This window comes from Trichosurus vulpecula, chromosome 9, assembly GCF_011100635.1.
Source record: "Trichosurus vulpecula isolate mTriVul1 chromosome 9, mTriVul1.pri, whole genome shotgun sequence".
In the NCBI taxonomy this organism is placed as follows: domain Eukaryota; kingdom Metazoa; phylum Chordata; class Mammalia; order Diprotodontia; family Phalangeridae; genus Trichosurus; species Trichosurus vulpecula.
In genome coordinates, this window is record NC_050581.1 from 56,917,001 (window position 1) to 56,932,002 (window position 15,002).

Below are 15,002 nucleotides of genomic sequence, written 5' to 3' on the forward strand. Positions count from 1 at the left end.
CTTTACTCCCAATTACCACTTCCAGATCGTTCCTTTCCAAACATCATTCATCAGCCTCTTCTCATTTAAGGTTCACTCTATTCACCTATATCATCCAGTTCAGATCTAGTCATCTATCAGCCTCTAGGCCATTCTCCTTCCTTTTTCAACAATACCTGTCTTTTCCATCCTGACAATTGATAGATGTTGATGTTCCTTCAAACACACTGTTTTCACCTACATTATCAGCCTCAACTCCTGTGACCCACATCTTCACCCTGCCTCAGCCAGATACAGGTCATACTTTTGATCTCACCACCATCCCTAACTGTGCTACCTTCATGATTTTGAATGCTGAAATTTCTTTTCTCTGATCCTAACTTCCTGTCCTATCTCTGTGCTTCTGCCTTGTTCCTAAACCTTCATCTTTACCATGCCTCCTAGTTCCTCTATTTCTTCCTGCTCTCTTCTCTTATCTCTGCTCTGGCCTCACTTTCTCACCATCAGTCTTGAGTCTGGTTCACTAGTTGAACTGTGCACTTACTTTCTTTTACCCTTAAATCTCTTGCCCCCTTGGCCAACTGCCATTCATGCCCTGCTGATCCTCTACCATGGATTACCCCCTACTATCTGCTTTCTCCACAACTACTCACATGCTAATGAATGCAGCTAGAGAAGTCACACAACTCTGCTCATTGGGTCTGCAGCAAATCTAGTGATCTAATATTAACTGGGCCCTGACTGCTATAATCCTTTTCCTCCTCACTACTGCACTCCTCAATTGGCTATTCTAAATTTTCTCTCCCCTCAAGCTCCCAATACTCTCTCACACCCTTCGACCCCAGCATAAAACCTCATTTCCCACTTCTGTGAATAGAGACTACCATAAGCTCCCTGTTCTCCCCTGCTCTATACCTCAAAATTCTTCCACAACTTCCATTCTCTCCTCCTTTGCTCCAGTCTCTAAAAAAGAAGTGGCCCTTTTCTTTATTGACTGAAACCCAATCAGTCTAACTATACCCCTAATTATGGACTGATTGATCCTATCTCCTATAGCTTCTTATGGATATTTCCCCTTTAAATATTTAGTCTCTCTCATTTTCAATTTTTCCTTTTTTGTCTTCTTCCCTCATTCCTACAAACATGCCCAGGTCTCCCGCATCCTTAAATTTCACTTGACCCTACTATTCCCCAAAGCTACTATCCTACGTCCTTTCTCCTTCTGAAAGGCAATCTCTCCTAACAAGTTGTCTACACTCATCCTATCCTTTTCCACACCGACCATCCACTTCCCACACCCTGGTAATATGGCTTCTGATACCTGTAGGCTTCTGAAATTGTTCTTTCCAAGGTTATCCATGTCTCTAAACTAATAAATCTACTGGCCTTTTCTTAGTCTTTATCCTACCACAGCTGTTGCTTTTGCAATTGACCACTCACTCTTTCTGGGGTTTCATGATATAGCTTTCTTGGTTCTCTTACCTGTGTGAGAGCTCCTCAGCCTTCTTTGTTGGATCATCATCCATCTCTGTCTACTTAACAGGTATGAATGTCTTGGATGGTTCTGTCCTGGGACCTTTTTTCTCTTTCTTCATTCTCTTTTGATCTCAACAGCTCCCAAGTGGTTTAAGTACTATCTCTACACAGATGACAAATCTTTATTCTTAACCCTAGTCTCTCTCCTGAATTCATGAATCACAAACTGACTGCCTGACACTTCCACCTGGATGTCCCATCAGCATCTCCAAATTAATATATTTACAATGGAAATCAACTCCCTGCTCCTAAACCTGAAACTCTTCTGAACATCTTATTTGGGTTTCAGATTACCACCATCCTCCCAGTAATCCAGATTTACAACCTTGGTGTCGTCCTTGAGGAATCGTCCTTCATTGTTCCCTTTCCTTCATGTCCCATAACCCAATCTGTTGCCAAGTAGGGTCAATCCTGCTATGTGAGAGAGGCCCTCATCACTTTTTACCTGCACTACTGCAAAAGCCTTCTAATTGGTTTCTCTGATTCCATTCTCTTATCTTTCCAACTCAGTCTCCACACAGGCTAAATCAACAGGTCTAATAATGATACTTCCTCCTGCTCAAAAATCTTGGGTTGCTTCCTATTGTCTCTATAGACAAAATACAAGCTCCTCAGCCTGACATTTAAAAACCTCCAAATATGATTCCTACCTTTCCAAATTTATTTCATATTATTCTCCTTCACCATACTCTATGTTTTAGCCAAATTGGCTGTTCTCCAGAATCAACGTTACATCTTCTTTCTCCATGCCTATTCTATATGACATCACCCATGTTTGAAATGTCCTCACTCACTGCCTCTGCTCAGAACTTCCAAGCTTCCTTCTCTAATGCCCCACTTCTTCTAAGAAGCATCTTCCAATATCTTCAATAATTTAGTGATTTCCCTTGCCTCAAATTACCTCCCATTTACCTTGCTATTTACATTTCCAATCCCTGCAGAACATAAACTCCCTAAGGGCAGGGGCTGTTGTGTTTTTGTCTTTGTATGCCCGGTGCTTACAATACTTCATAAATGAATATTGGATTCAAAAGGTAGGGGAGCACACAACTATCGAGGGCTTCAAATGCCAGACCAAGTAAGGATTTGGAACTTACTTAGCCTTTATGTGGTAGCAACTGTTAATAACCCTGGAGTTATTTTCATGTCTCCATTCTGTTGCTTCCCATATCTAGATGACCAACTCTTGTTGATTTGACATCCGTTAACACTTCTTGTATCCATTCCCTTTTTTCTACCTACACGGCTACCAGCCAAGGTCAGGCCTTCATTACTTATACCTGGACTATTTGCAGAAGTCTCTGAATTGGTCTCCCTACCTATTATAAAAGCCTTAACAATCTGGTTCCAAGCTACCTTTCCAGACTCATTTCCCATTATTCCCTTCTCAATACTCTAATGTTCAACCAAACTGGGCTGCTTTTGTTCCCCATATGCTAATTTCCATATTTTAACCTCTGTGCCTTTGCACAAGCTGCACCCTCGTGCCTGGAATGCACTCCCTCTTACCTATTAGAATTTCTAGCTTCCTGTAAAGCTCACAGCTCAAGTGCCACCTCCTACATGAGGCTTTCTTGATTTTCTCAATTTATTAAATGTCTTCCCCAACAAAATTATTTTGGGATGACTTTATTTGAGTGCACATTTTTCCTCCAAAGTGGAATGCAAGCTCCTTACAGAGTAGATTCTATTTTGGTAAATGTAAGAAAGAGCCTATTAAGATTCCCATGCAATTGTCCATGAAGATGGTAATGAGGATCTGTATTAGAATGGTGACAGAATAGAGAGGAGGCATCTATGATAACAGAGACAGAACAGACAGGACATGGTAAATGAATGGATAGGAGAAGAGAGTGAGAGGGAAGAGTCAAAGATAATACCAAGGTTGTGAATATTGGAAAGTAGGTAAACAGTGATAAAGCTGACAGAAATAGTCAAGTCAAAAGAAGGAGCAGGTAAAGCATCAGGGTATAGATGATAAGCTCAGTTTTGACCATGGTGATTTGATATGCTGGTAGAGACATTTTGCTAGCCTTAGGAGACTTGAGGTCTACAGCTCAAGAAAGAAGAGAATAATATGCAAGATACATATGTGGTAGTAACTAGTGTAAGGGTGAAAACTGAAGCAGTAGGCATGAATGAGATGGTCGAGAAAAAGAGCATAGAGAAAGGAGAAAAGGAGGCTAAATATAGAATTTTGGTCAAACCCACCTTAAGGGATCAGGAAGAGGATAAAGAGTCATTAGGAATGTCACCTCTTATTTAACCTAGGCACAGAAAGCTCTTAACAGATGAAGTATAGATGGTATTTGCAGACAGGCCTTAGGAGATTTGCCATGACCTTACTGGCCCCTATGGGGATAGTGCACTGCCTCCCCTTCTGTTCTACTGAAAAAAGCAAAGGAAAAAGTTGAGATGAGTTCCCAGTGCTCCATGGAGCACCTCTACTTTTAATAAAGGCAGCCTTGCCTTTTACTAAAGCCCAAATTCTAATGACCATTTCATAAGAGAATGTATAAGATTATTAAACATTTAATCCAAAGTATAAGGCTGAAAGTGCATCAAAAACAAGTATAACCTTCATCAAATTATTTCATGGAGCATTTATAAGGAATAATAGGAAAATATTATAAGAGCCTTTAATACTTATATTTATACTCTCGTCATTCTCATCCACAAGGCCAGTAAAATACTTTTAAAAGAGCTTCTGAAACCCTACTAATCTTTGAATAAAATAGCAGAGATCAAACCAGTGAAGACAAGGTAAAGACAGTGAGTGTTTTGGCATCAGACAAGGGATGTAAAGGGTGAAGGGTAAGGAATGATTCACGGTGCTCATGGTAAACAGACTGTCTGACAATTACCTGGCAGACTCTGCGGAACATGGGTAGACAAGGCAGAGTGTGGGAGAGGCGCTACATGGTGCGGGCTGGAGTGCAAGCCAGCCAGAAGACCTAGAGAAAAACAAAGAAAGGAGGGGGAAGAAAAGAACAAACACGCACATTGAAGACAGAAAACAGAGAAGTAGCTATAGCTGTCGAGAGATCCCAGAACAAACTGACAGGTCACTTAGGAGTGAGAAACCCAAAATCAGAATTAGCAAAGCTCTCAAAGCAACATCCCCACAATCACACACCAGAGACACAAGACATATGAACACAATAGCAAACTCATTTGTTATAGGCACTGAGTTGCACCTTTTGGACTTCCAAAGTGGAAAGGAGGAGAAGCACTTACTGTGACTTAGGCCATGGTGGAAAGTTCCAGGGGCAGGGCCTGTAACAATGGCATCCTTGGAGACTCCTGCTTTGGGAGATGAGTCTGCACTAAAGGAGATCACATGGAGAGGGAAAGTGTGGAGAGGAGATAAAATCCCCAGTGGTGTTGAGTTCAGACCTCCGGACAGTTTAGAACTGCTGGATTTATAGGATGGTGACAGTACACTTAAGGAAGAGGAGCTGGTTAGCAGTACAGCTCCACTTGTTCCTTTCTGGGAAAGGAATACAGAAGGTGGTTAAAGTTCAGGTAGTTAGTAGTTCTTTCTCTCTTTCCCACCCCACCCCTCACACGAATAGCATAAAAAACACACACAGACTTCCTATATATGGGAGTAAACCCAAATATAAATGATCCCTTCTGTTCCTCAACCCTAATTCCAAAGCTCAGCCATATATACCCCAGACAAGATTCAATAGTCTAATTCAATCCATCGTCCCTCATCATACCTACAGATTGTTTCAATCTATTCAACAGCCTTAACACCCAGGAAAATAAATTTCACCACCCAACTACTGATTTTACAAACAACTAAATTTTTGTTCCATATGTTTTCGCATAAGAATAACCCATGTAATAAAGAAAAACTGCTGGCTCTTCCTATTATGCTTCTCAGAGCCAGAAAACCAAGTTCAGTTTTTTATTAGCAAAGCTAACCTCCCCTAAGCTCCCCAAAGGACCTCAAATTACTACCTAAAATCATAAAAGTTTCAGTTCCTTCTTCACAAAAAGACAGGTTTCAGGCAGTCCTTAGAAATGCTGCCATACACAAAAGCATTCATTGTACCAATATGGCATTACAATAACATCAAAGCATAAAGTCTGCTTCAGTGGATTTCTGAGGCCAGCTCATTACCATGTGACCTTCAACTCAGATACAGATTGGCATGACAAGAATTGCTTCTTTAAAAATACAAAGAAAAATGTGTTGGACTTTTTGTTCAACTGTAATACTCACTGGCAAGGAGGTAGATGATGTAGCACTACTAACCACAGCTGGCTTAAGGGAAGAGGTCAATAACTTGGCCACCCCCTGTGTCCCACCACTAGTATCTCCATTTGGGCCACCAGGTGGCGCCACTAAAGTCAGCTTCTGGGAAACTGGAGGTTTCTTCAATGTAGAACTTGGTACTAGCCGGCTGGAGGGCTGGCTAGAGGAGGAAGCCTGCACACCAGAGAGTGAACTCCCAGATGCAGAGCTCTGTACTGAAGATACTCCAGATGAAGAACTGCTAGAAGAAACCCCATGTTTAGAGATAGAGCCAGCAACAAAGGGAGACTTGTAAGATTGTCCTGAAGAACTGGATGAGTGCTTCCCTGTATAACCCAAAGAAGCTGTGGAGGAGCCAGGGGTCTTATGGGCACTACTAGAGGCTGGGGTGCTACCAGAAGAGGGAGATGCTGAGGAATGAAAGCTTGGACCTTTGGTCGACGTCTTGACCTGTTGGAGGAGGGATCGCTGGGACAGAGGGGAGACAGCCTTTGGGCTCTGGAGCTTATTGACAAATGGAGCTGGGGGCGTGAAGCTTTTCTGCTGCTGACTGCTTGAGTGAAAAACTTTAACTTGTGGGGTGGGCCCCAGAGGTGATGTTTGTGGTCCATGAGATGTCCGTGGCAAATTATGGTGCTTAAGTTTAGGCTGGTGTGCTTCAGACAAGGTTTTACTGGGGGAAGCCTGGCAAGAGAGCTCTTTGTAACCAGAATTATCTGGTTTTTTCTCCTGAGAAGACTGCCCCAGTGCCAGTGCCTGCTCAGCCAAGAAATTAAGAGGTGACTGCAGTGAGCTAGCAGGTGATGGAACAGAAGAATTGGACTTAGGGAAGTTTCTTTTCTCCTCAGAACTTGTAAGACCTGTTACTTTATCTGTAGGGGTCTTTGGGGGCGCATGAAGAATGAATTCAGGACTCCCACTTGCTCTGCTGTTCAATGCAGCCAGTTCCTTGGACACTGCTTCCAACGAGGAGGTTGGATTATGAATTAAGTCCTCATCCAGTGAGTCCTCCAGGCTGAAAGAAGCAGGATTAGCAATATTGCCGGATGTTTGAGAAGCACCCAGAGATGACAACTCCCTGGCTGGAGCACCAATGCTCATACTCATTCCCTGATGCTGCTCTGAAGGCAAAGCAATGGAGCCACTGGATTGTCCTGATGGAACCGAAACCTTCTTATCAGGTTTGGTGGAGGAATCCTTTAAAAAAAATATAAATACTAATCATTAGAAATTATTAAATATCCAATGGAAAAAAGAGGCAATCACCTAGTTGAGCTTCTCTATATGATAAGAAATGACAAAGAATACAAGCTCCACACTTTTCTGATATCTGTCTGGGATTTTGTATAGTCATGCATGTCCCACTACTATATGGTGTCGTTTAATGGATAGCCAGGTTGGAGTAAAGTGGAATTTGTAATCAGGTAGTAGTATGGCCCTGGGCAAGTCATTTAATTTCTCTTGACCTGTTTCTTCATCTGTAAAATGGGGATTATAACAGTTCCTACTTCACAGGGCCGTTATAAGGATCAAATGAGAACATACATAAAGGTTTTCCAAAATTTAAAGCCATTTATATATCAGCTATTATTATACTCTCTGACTCTGAAAAACAACAGGAAAGCCTAGCCTACAGACATCTACAATTTTTTCCAAAGTGTGACTCCCCTTAAAATGTCTTGAGAGTAAGGACTGTTTTTGCTTCTTGTTGTGTCCCCAGTTTTTCACCACTCTTGGGCACATCTTAAGTTCTTAATAAATTAGTAAATGTTTGTGGACTGACTGAATGGCCCAGGAATTACTCCAAATTAACATTCTCTTTTAGATCTTGGACTGCTATTATGACAAATTTACACAGCGCCTTAACATTTGCAAAGCACTTTCTTCACAACCCTGTAATACAATTATTATTATTCCTCTTATACACAGAGGAAACTAAGGCTAAATGAAGTGATTTATGCAGGGTCACACTGCCAATTAATAGGTGTCAGTGCTAATATTCTGGCCCAGGCCTCTGACTTTACGTCTAATATTCTTTCTCTACACCTCAGTGCCTCTAAAGAGAATCACTTCTTTTCCTCACAGCCTACTATGCTGAACACCGCCATGCCTCAGTAAATTGAGAAGTGTGTATTTCATAATATTTTAGTTTTTATCCTCTTTTCTACCATCTTACTTCTCTATTCTACTGTGTTAACGTGATGAATTGACTTTTCCTTGGCCAATGCAATTCCTAAGTATACAGACACAGAACAAGAATAGCAGACTAACATTTGTATACATCTTTTGACTCTTCAAAGGGCTTTCAAATCTGCTATCTTATTTGATCTTTGATAAAGTCCTGTGAGATAAGTAGGGCAGGTATTATTATACATATTTTACAGATGGGGAAACTAAGACCCAGTGAAAACAAAGGAATTCCCTTAGATATCTTGACTCCCACTCTCACGCACTTTTCATTGAATTATACTGCCTTTCAATATAACATCAAGAGCTATACATAAACATTCATCACCTTGAAGTAACAACTTCTTTGAGTCACAAAATATCACTCAACATGTGAGCCTGGTTAGATGGAGACAAGGACATAAAGAATATCATGTGGTAGGAACTCACCTTCACTTTGACCTTGGCAGCAGTCATGACTTTCTTCTTGGCCCTATTCAAAAACATTAACACAAAAAAAGTTCAAAGAATAGCTACAGGAACTAAAGGTAATCCAAGGAATGAAAATGTCAAACACTTACAAGATTGATGTCAGATGTCCATGTCCTCGCCTACTCTCCTTAAACAGAGTCCTGAAACAGAGAAATGGCAATAAGCAAACTGGTCTGGCATAGTTATGTCTGCATAAAACTCTAAGAACATAAGCTGACTAAGAGCAGGGACCATATACCGTCTATTTTTTACGGTTAGTTACCATGCTATTTCACACAGAGTATATGTTCAATAAATTTTGAATGATCAGTTGGACTGGTCTCAGATAAGAGATATGGGATAACTGCAGTTATGCCAATTAAATCAGCCCTGTGTGAAGGACACCTGTTGGGTGGACCCCAATTCTTCAATGTTCTTTTTCTGTAGGTAACATCCCTTCCCTGTTAGTCTACCCTTTCTCTTTCAAAGATAAAATGAATAGCTATCCACATTATACCTTCTCCTGAAAACCTCTATAGATATTAATTCAATCATCTTTCCTGAACTATAAGGAGAGAACACAATGTTCATATTATGGACAGGCTCAGTATTTTTCCAAATTTATATGATGAGTCAGAGTCACACAAGGACTATAATCCTGTCGTACAGAATGCTATGTATGCTCCCTCTACCAGCTTGCACATTATACCTTTCCATATCCTATCAGACATACTATACACATAGTATTCTACTTTAGAATTAAGACAGTCTCTGAAGTGACGTAAAAAACCACTTTCTCTAACAGGTATGCCCATGCCTGGTATTTCTACAGATGTCTACAGGATGCTGAGAATATTAATCAAGATGAATACCTTTCCCAACCGTCTATTCTAAGACACTGCTCAAAAGAGAAGAGGACAAACTGAGGAGAGAAAGGTAAAACTCACATTCAAGCTACCTCAAAATGAAAGAAGATAAAGAATAACAAGCACAAAAGCCCGCAACAGATACTTTGCCATTTCCTAAAGAATAAAAAATGAATGCTATAAACTATTCTTCATGGTTCAAGTTCCATTCATGCCACACCTCATCAGAAAATCTTGATACTGCAGGCTGTTCATTGTCCCTCACCTGGCCTGCATCCAGCCCTTGGGCCAGAGGGGTTTGACTTCAGCATCCAGAAAAGCTTTCACATAATCTTCCCAAGACTGGGCCTTGTTCCTCTCCAACTCATAACCATCCAGTTTCATCTTCACCACATGACAGAGCAACTCCCTGAAGAAGGGGCAGAAATCAGACTTCAGATCAGGCTACCAAAAAATGTTTCTTCCATGTTTCAAATACTTGCTCTCAGTAGCACTGATGAGGGTGAATGATCCTAACCCGTCAGCTGCCATTAGGAATATTGACTTAGATAACTGCTTCACAAACCCTCCAACTGATCCAAAGTCTGGGCACACCTGATTTCATCATTCCACTGGAATTTCTTCCGGGGTCCCATGATGCGTTTACCCCCTTTCTCTTCATCTTCCTCCTCATCAGAACAAATACGTTCTCTCTGGTCCTTGTCTTTCTCCTCCTCCAGCATCCTACAGGATGAATGGAATTGTTAAGTGGTACCATAAGGTCACCACAGAAGAACCACCTCCTCCCAGAGCCCCATGATGACTGAAGACTAGTAGCTCATACCACCCAGAAGATAAAAAAGCTGAGGAAGAGTCACAGTCCCATTCAGAAAACACAAGCAAAAATCCTGAGAAATGGGACAGCAGAGAAAAGAAAGCGAGAAAGAGAAGAGCGAGGTAACCTAGAAGGAATGGGGAACACTTACTTAGCAAACTTTGCTTGTGTATGTGCCTGGCACTCTTCCTGGTATTTGGTCATCTGCTCCGGCATTGCCCTGCCAATAGCTTCCTTAAGTTTCTGCAGAGGTTCCTTCAGACGCCCTCCCTGCAGAGAGCATTATATACCAGAACTCTAGTTTACTCACTACTTCTTATACTAAGGACACTTCTCAGCAACAACTTAGTCACTGGCAACGTAGTAACAGATGTGGCATCTGTAAACACTCAAGTACAGATCTCAAATATGCCACCAAGAGCTAAATCTCAAAAGCTGGCTGCAGGGCCACAGTGCTCCACTCCAAGATGACCCACCTGTTCATAAAGATGAAGTTTGCGAGCACGTTTGACCAGTGTATCCTTGCTGCAGGGCAGGAATGAAGCGAGATAGGCATACACCCCAGAACGGATCTGGCTATTCAGCTCCCGAGACTGCACCTCTATGCTGAAGAACAGAACAAAGTGATCAACGGCCTGCAACTCACTCTGACTTGTCTCATCAAATGATGTGTACTAAGGAAAAAAAATTCTGAGTAGCCAAGAGAAATGATAACTCAACCCATCCCAAAACACTTGATGTGACTCAGAGTCAATGCAACACACCCTGAGCAATTCTCAGACTAAAATAGCAACTCCGAAACCTGAGAAGCTTTTCTAATCAGAGTAATTCAAATAAGACACGTCTACCATTTCAAAAAATAATCACAAACAAGGGATAGCTAAAAAGGCAACACAACAAAGTCTAAGGAAAAAGTATCCTCTACTAGAAAAATCTTAAATACATAGCATTCTACTCCATAGAAGAAAAAGCATATGTTCCAAAAGTTGATAGTAGTGGCTTTTTTGTTGTCATATGAAAAAATATCACAGCATATTTCAATAGCTTTCAGGCCCAATTTTCAGTTTCACTCAAGACTAGGGAAGTCCTTACCCTTGCTATGCCTCAGTTTCCCAATCTATATAAAAGAGAAGATACCTATCTTCTTCAATTAAGCCTAACAGCATTCTACTCACATAAAGCAGGTCCTCCTTGAAGTACAAAGTCCACTAATCAATGCTAATTCCTAGATAACTTTCCTGAAAATTCCATGTCCTCAGAGTGATCAGTATAGATCTACAATGATCAAGGTCATTTTCTAGCTCATTACAAAATCACAACAAAATCTTCCAAATGGAAAACAACCAATATTTCTCTGTGCCACAATGAAACTGTGAGAAGGGGTGGGAAAGCACCAATCTCTTCTCCCATCAGATGCAAATCAAAGCCAAAAATAAATATACTTCTTCATTAAAAAGAAAAAAATCAAACCAGAGAACATAATGTTGATGATCCAAAAGTGAACTCCTATATGACACCCAGAACTGGCTTAGAGAACAAAAAGAGATGATAAGAAGGAAGGTCTTTGACAAAGTAGCCAGTAATGATGAAGAGCCCTGGATGAAGAAAGTACTCCTGTAACTTCATCAGGGTGGTATTCAGTCTTGTTATTCTTCTGAATCCAATGCCTAGACTCCCAGAGAGGCTTGACAGGAAAAAAAAAAGTATGTCCTCTTCTGATCTCACACATGCCAAGAGACTTAAAGGCTTTTACTCCAGAAAAAAACACCTTCTGTCAGTAGTCTGTGACTACCACATCCAGAGTATGCTACTATAATGAACACTTTCTACCAGGAATTAGCAAAAAAGAGTACATAGTCCAGTTCCTTGGAGGCAAAGAAGTGAGCATACAAATATTGCTACTGAACAAAACACCACCAAACCAATCCAGTTTTTTCATTTTCCCAGGTTGCCAAACCCTTTTCAGGTTCAAATAAATACTTTTGGCCTAAGTATATATTCCTATTTCTGAACCCCCAAGTTTTGTTCCATTCAAACACATACAAATACAAATACAAATAAGGAAGGAACACATACGAATAAGTAAAGAATACTCACTCCAGCAGGATGCCATTAATATCCTGGGTGAAGAACCTCTGTTTGCTCTCTCCCTCTGCAGCTCTGGCAGCCTGGTTCATATTAGACAGTAATATCTGTTAGTGTACATACACACACACACACACACACACACACACACACACACACACAGTCACAAGAGCAAGCAGTCTTTAAAGAGTAACAGACATGAACACCAACAGGCTTCAACAATAAAATCCTTCATTCTATTCTATCCTAGGTTCAAAAAAACAAAGTACACTTATGACCAACACTCTCCAGAGAAGGTATGTGCAAGTTCCTTATAAATGCCTATGCATTGCAAAATTATCTTTATGCTTCCCAGGACTTAGGAAAACTAGCCACACAAAGAAAAATCAAATTAGAAGGGTATGTGAATGATTCTTAGACAGATAAAACTGAAGTCAAGCCAGTATAGTCAACTACAGAAAATTCTCCTTAAACCAACACAGTACAGAATTGGTACCTGTCATTTAACACATCTACTTAAGAAATGACAAGAAATGTTTATAATAATGATCTTTTTTAAGGTCCCAAAGTACTTAGTTTAGTTTTAATTGGGTATATCATGTTAGTGCCAGGCCTAAAAGCAGGAAGACCTGAGTTCAAATCCAGCCTCAGACACTAGTTTGTGGCCCTGGGCAAGTCACTTAACTGTTTGCCTCAGTTTCCTCATCTGTCAAATGAGCTGGAGATGGAAATAGCAAACCACTCCTGTATCTTTGCCAAAAAAACCCATAAAATGGGGTCACAAAGAGTTGGATATGAATTAAAACAACTGAACAACAAATCACATTATATTCTATTTTTTAAATTAATATTCTATACCCAAGGACAGCTAGGTGGCATACTAGATAGAGTGCTGGACCTGGAGTCAGGAAGACTCATCTCCTCAGTTCAAATCTGGCCTCAGACACTTAAAAGCTTACACTTCCTAGCTGGACACTACCGAAAAAAATCTGAACACTAATAATCTATACCCAGAACATACTATTCCCAGACTAGGCCATTAAACAGGAATATTTTGCGATTCATAAAAACATCCCCCCAGGACCTCCATGTAACGCCCTCCAAATTGGAATTCTTTTGTACATACTTAAGATGTCTCTCTCTGCAGAATGTAAGTTCCTGAGGGGAAGGAGGATACTGTTTCATTTATCCCCACTGCATCCCCACTGCCTTTTACATATTAGATACTTAAATGTTTGTTGATTAATTGATGGGGGCTGCACAGTACAGTGGAAAGAGTACTAGATTTGGAGTCAAGAAAACCTAGTTCAAATCCTAGCTCTGTCATTTACTACATGTGTGGCCTTCAATAAGTGGTTCAAATTCTCAGGTCTGTTTTCAATCAATCAATAAATATTAAGTATCCATTATGTGCCAGGCAGTATGTTAAGTGCTGAGGATACAAAGAGAGGCAAAAGATAATCCCTGCCCTCTAGGATCTCACAATCTAACGGAGGAAACGACATGCAAATATATACAAAGTAAGGTATGTACAGAGTAAATAGAAAATAAGTAACAGAGCGAAGGCACTGAAATTAAGAGGGGTTGGGGAAGGCTTCCTGTAGAAGGTGAGACTTAAAGGAAACCACGGAGGTCAGTAGTAAGAGCAGAAAAAGGAAGAGTGTTCCAGGCAAGAGGGACAGTCAGAGAAAATGCTCAGAGCTAAGAAATAAGAGTGTCTTGGTGGAACAGCAAAGAATACAAGTCAGGGAGAAAGGTTTAAGAAGAATGGAAAGTGTGGAAATGGCTGCTAAGTTTATGAAGAGTTTTGAATTCCAAACAGAGGATATTGTATTTGATCCTGGGGGCAATATGAGACACAGGAGTTTACTGAATGGGGGCAAAGGGGGTGTGTGATATGATCAGACTTGCCTTTTAGGAATATCACTTTAGTGGCTGAACAGAGGCTGGATTGGGGCGGGGGGGGGGAAGGGGAGAGGGAGAAGACTTGAGAGAGTTAGACCCACCAGTAGACTATTGCAGTAATCCAGATATAAGATAATGAGGTCCTGTACCACAGCAGTGACACTGTCAGAGAAGTGAAGGGGACATGTTTGAGAGATGTTGCAAAGATGAATTGACAGGTCTTGGCAATAGACTGGATATGGAGGTGGGCAATAGTGAATAATCCAGGATGACTCTCAGGTTTCAAGGGGCAGAGAAGATGGTGTTGCCCTCTACAGTAATAGGGAAAGTAAAAGGGTGTAGGGTTGGGGGGGAGGGGAGAGAAGAGAGAAGATAATGAATTACTTTTTGTAAATATTTAATTTAAGATGTTTACTGGACATGCAGCTCTAGATGTCTGAAAGGCAGTTAGAAATTCAAAAGTGGAGGTCAGCAGAGAGACTGAGGCATGAAAGGCAGATTTCATCAGTACAGAAATCAGCGGCAGCAGCAAAGAGATGGTAATTAAATCCATGGGAGCTGATGAAATCACCAAGTGAAGTAATATAGAGGGAAAAGAGAGCCCAAGACAGAACTCTGAGGGACACTTATGGTTAGAGGTTGTTATCTGGAAGATCTAGCAAAGAACACAGAGAAACTGTCAAGTAGGAGGAGAACCAGGAAGAGAGTAGTGTTAGGAAAACCTCTAGAGCAAAGAGTATCAGGGAGAGAGTAATCAGCAGTGTTAAAGGCTGTAAAGAAGTCAAGGAGAATGAGCACAGAGAAGAGGCCATTGAATCTGGCAACTACTGAATTATCATTAACTTTGGAGAGAGCAATTTCAGTGGAATGATAAGGCTGGTAGCTGAATTGTAAGGAGTTAAGAAAAGGAGAG

General features: G+C 40.9%; 1 protein-coding gene across 3 annotated transcripts in view; it reads right to left on the reverse strand.

Moving 5' to 3' along the window:
• UBN1 (ubinuclein 1) overlaps positions 1-15,002 on the reverse strand; it is a 36,698-nt gene that overhangs the window by 4,064 nt on the left and 17,632 nt on the right. The window contains exons 9-18 of one of the 3 annotated variants that reach the window (XM_036738800.1): positions 12,197-12,267; positions 10,576-10,705; positions 10,251-10,369; positions 9,880-10,008; positions 9,551-9,694; positions 8,530-8,580; positions 8,399-8,441; positions 5,750-6,979; positions 4,753-5,005; positions 4,380-4,469 (exon numbers count right to left, since the gene is read on the reverse strand). In XM_036738800.1, the coding sequence (XP_036594695.1) occupies positions 4,380-4,469; positions 4,753-5,005; positions 5,750-6,979; positions 8,399-8,441; positions 8,530-8,580; positions 9,551-9,694; positions 9,880-10,008; positions 10,251-10,369; positions 10,576-10,705; positions 12,197-12,267 (2,260 nt within the window). The remainder of the gene's footprint in view (positions 1-4,379; positions 4,470-4,752; positions 5,006-5,749; positions 6,980-8,398; positions 8,442-8,529; positions 8,581-9,550; positions 9,695-9,879; positions 10,009-10,250; positions 10,370-10,575; positions 10,706-12,196; positions 12,268-15,002) is intronic. The other 2 variants (XM_036738801.1, XM_036738802.1) reach the window with 2 other exon arrangements.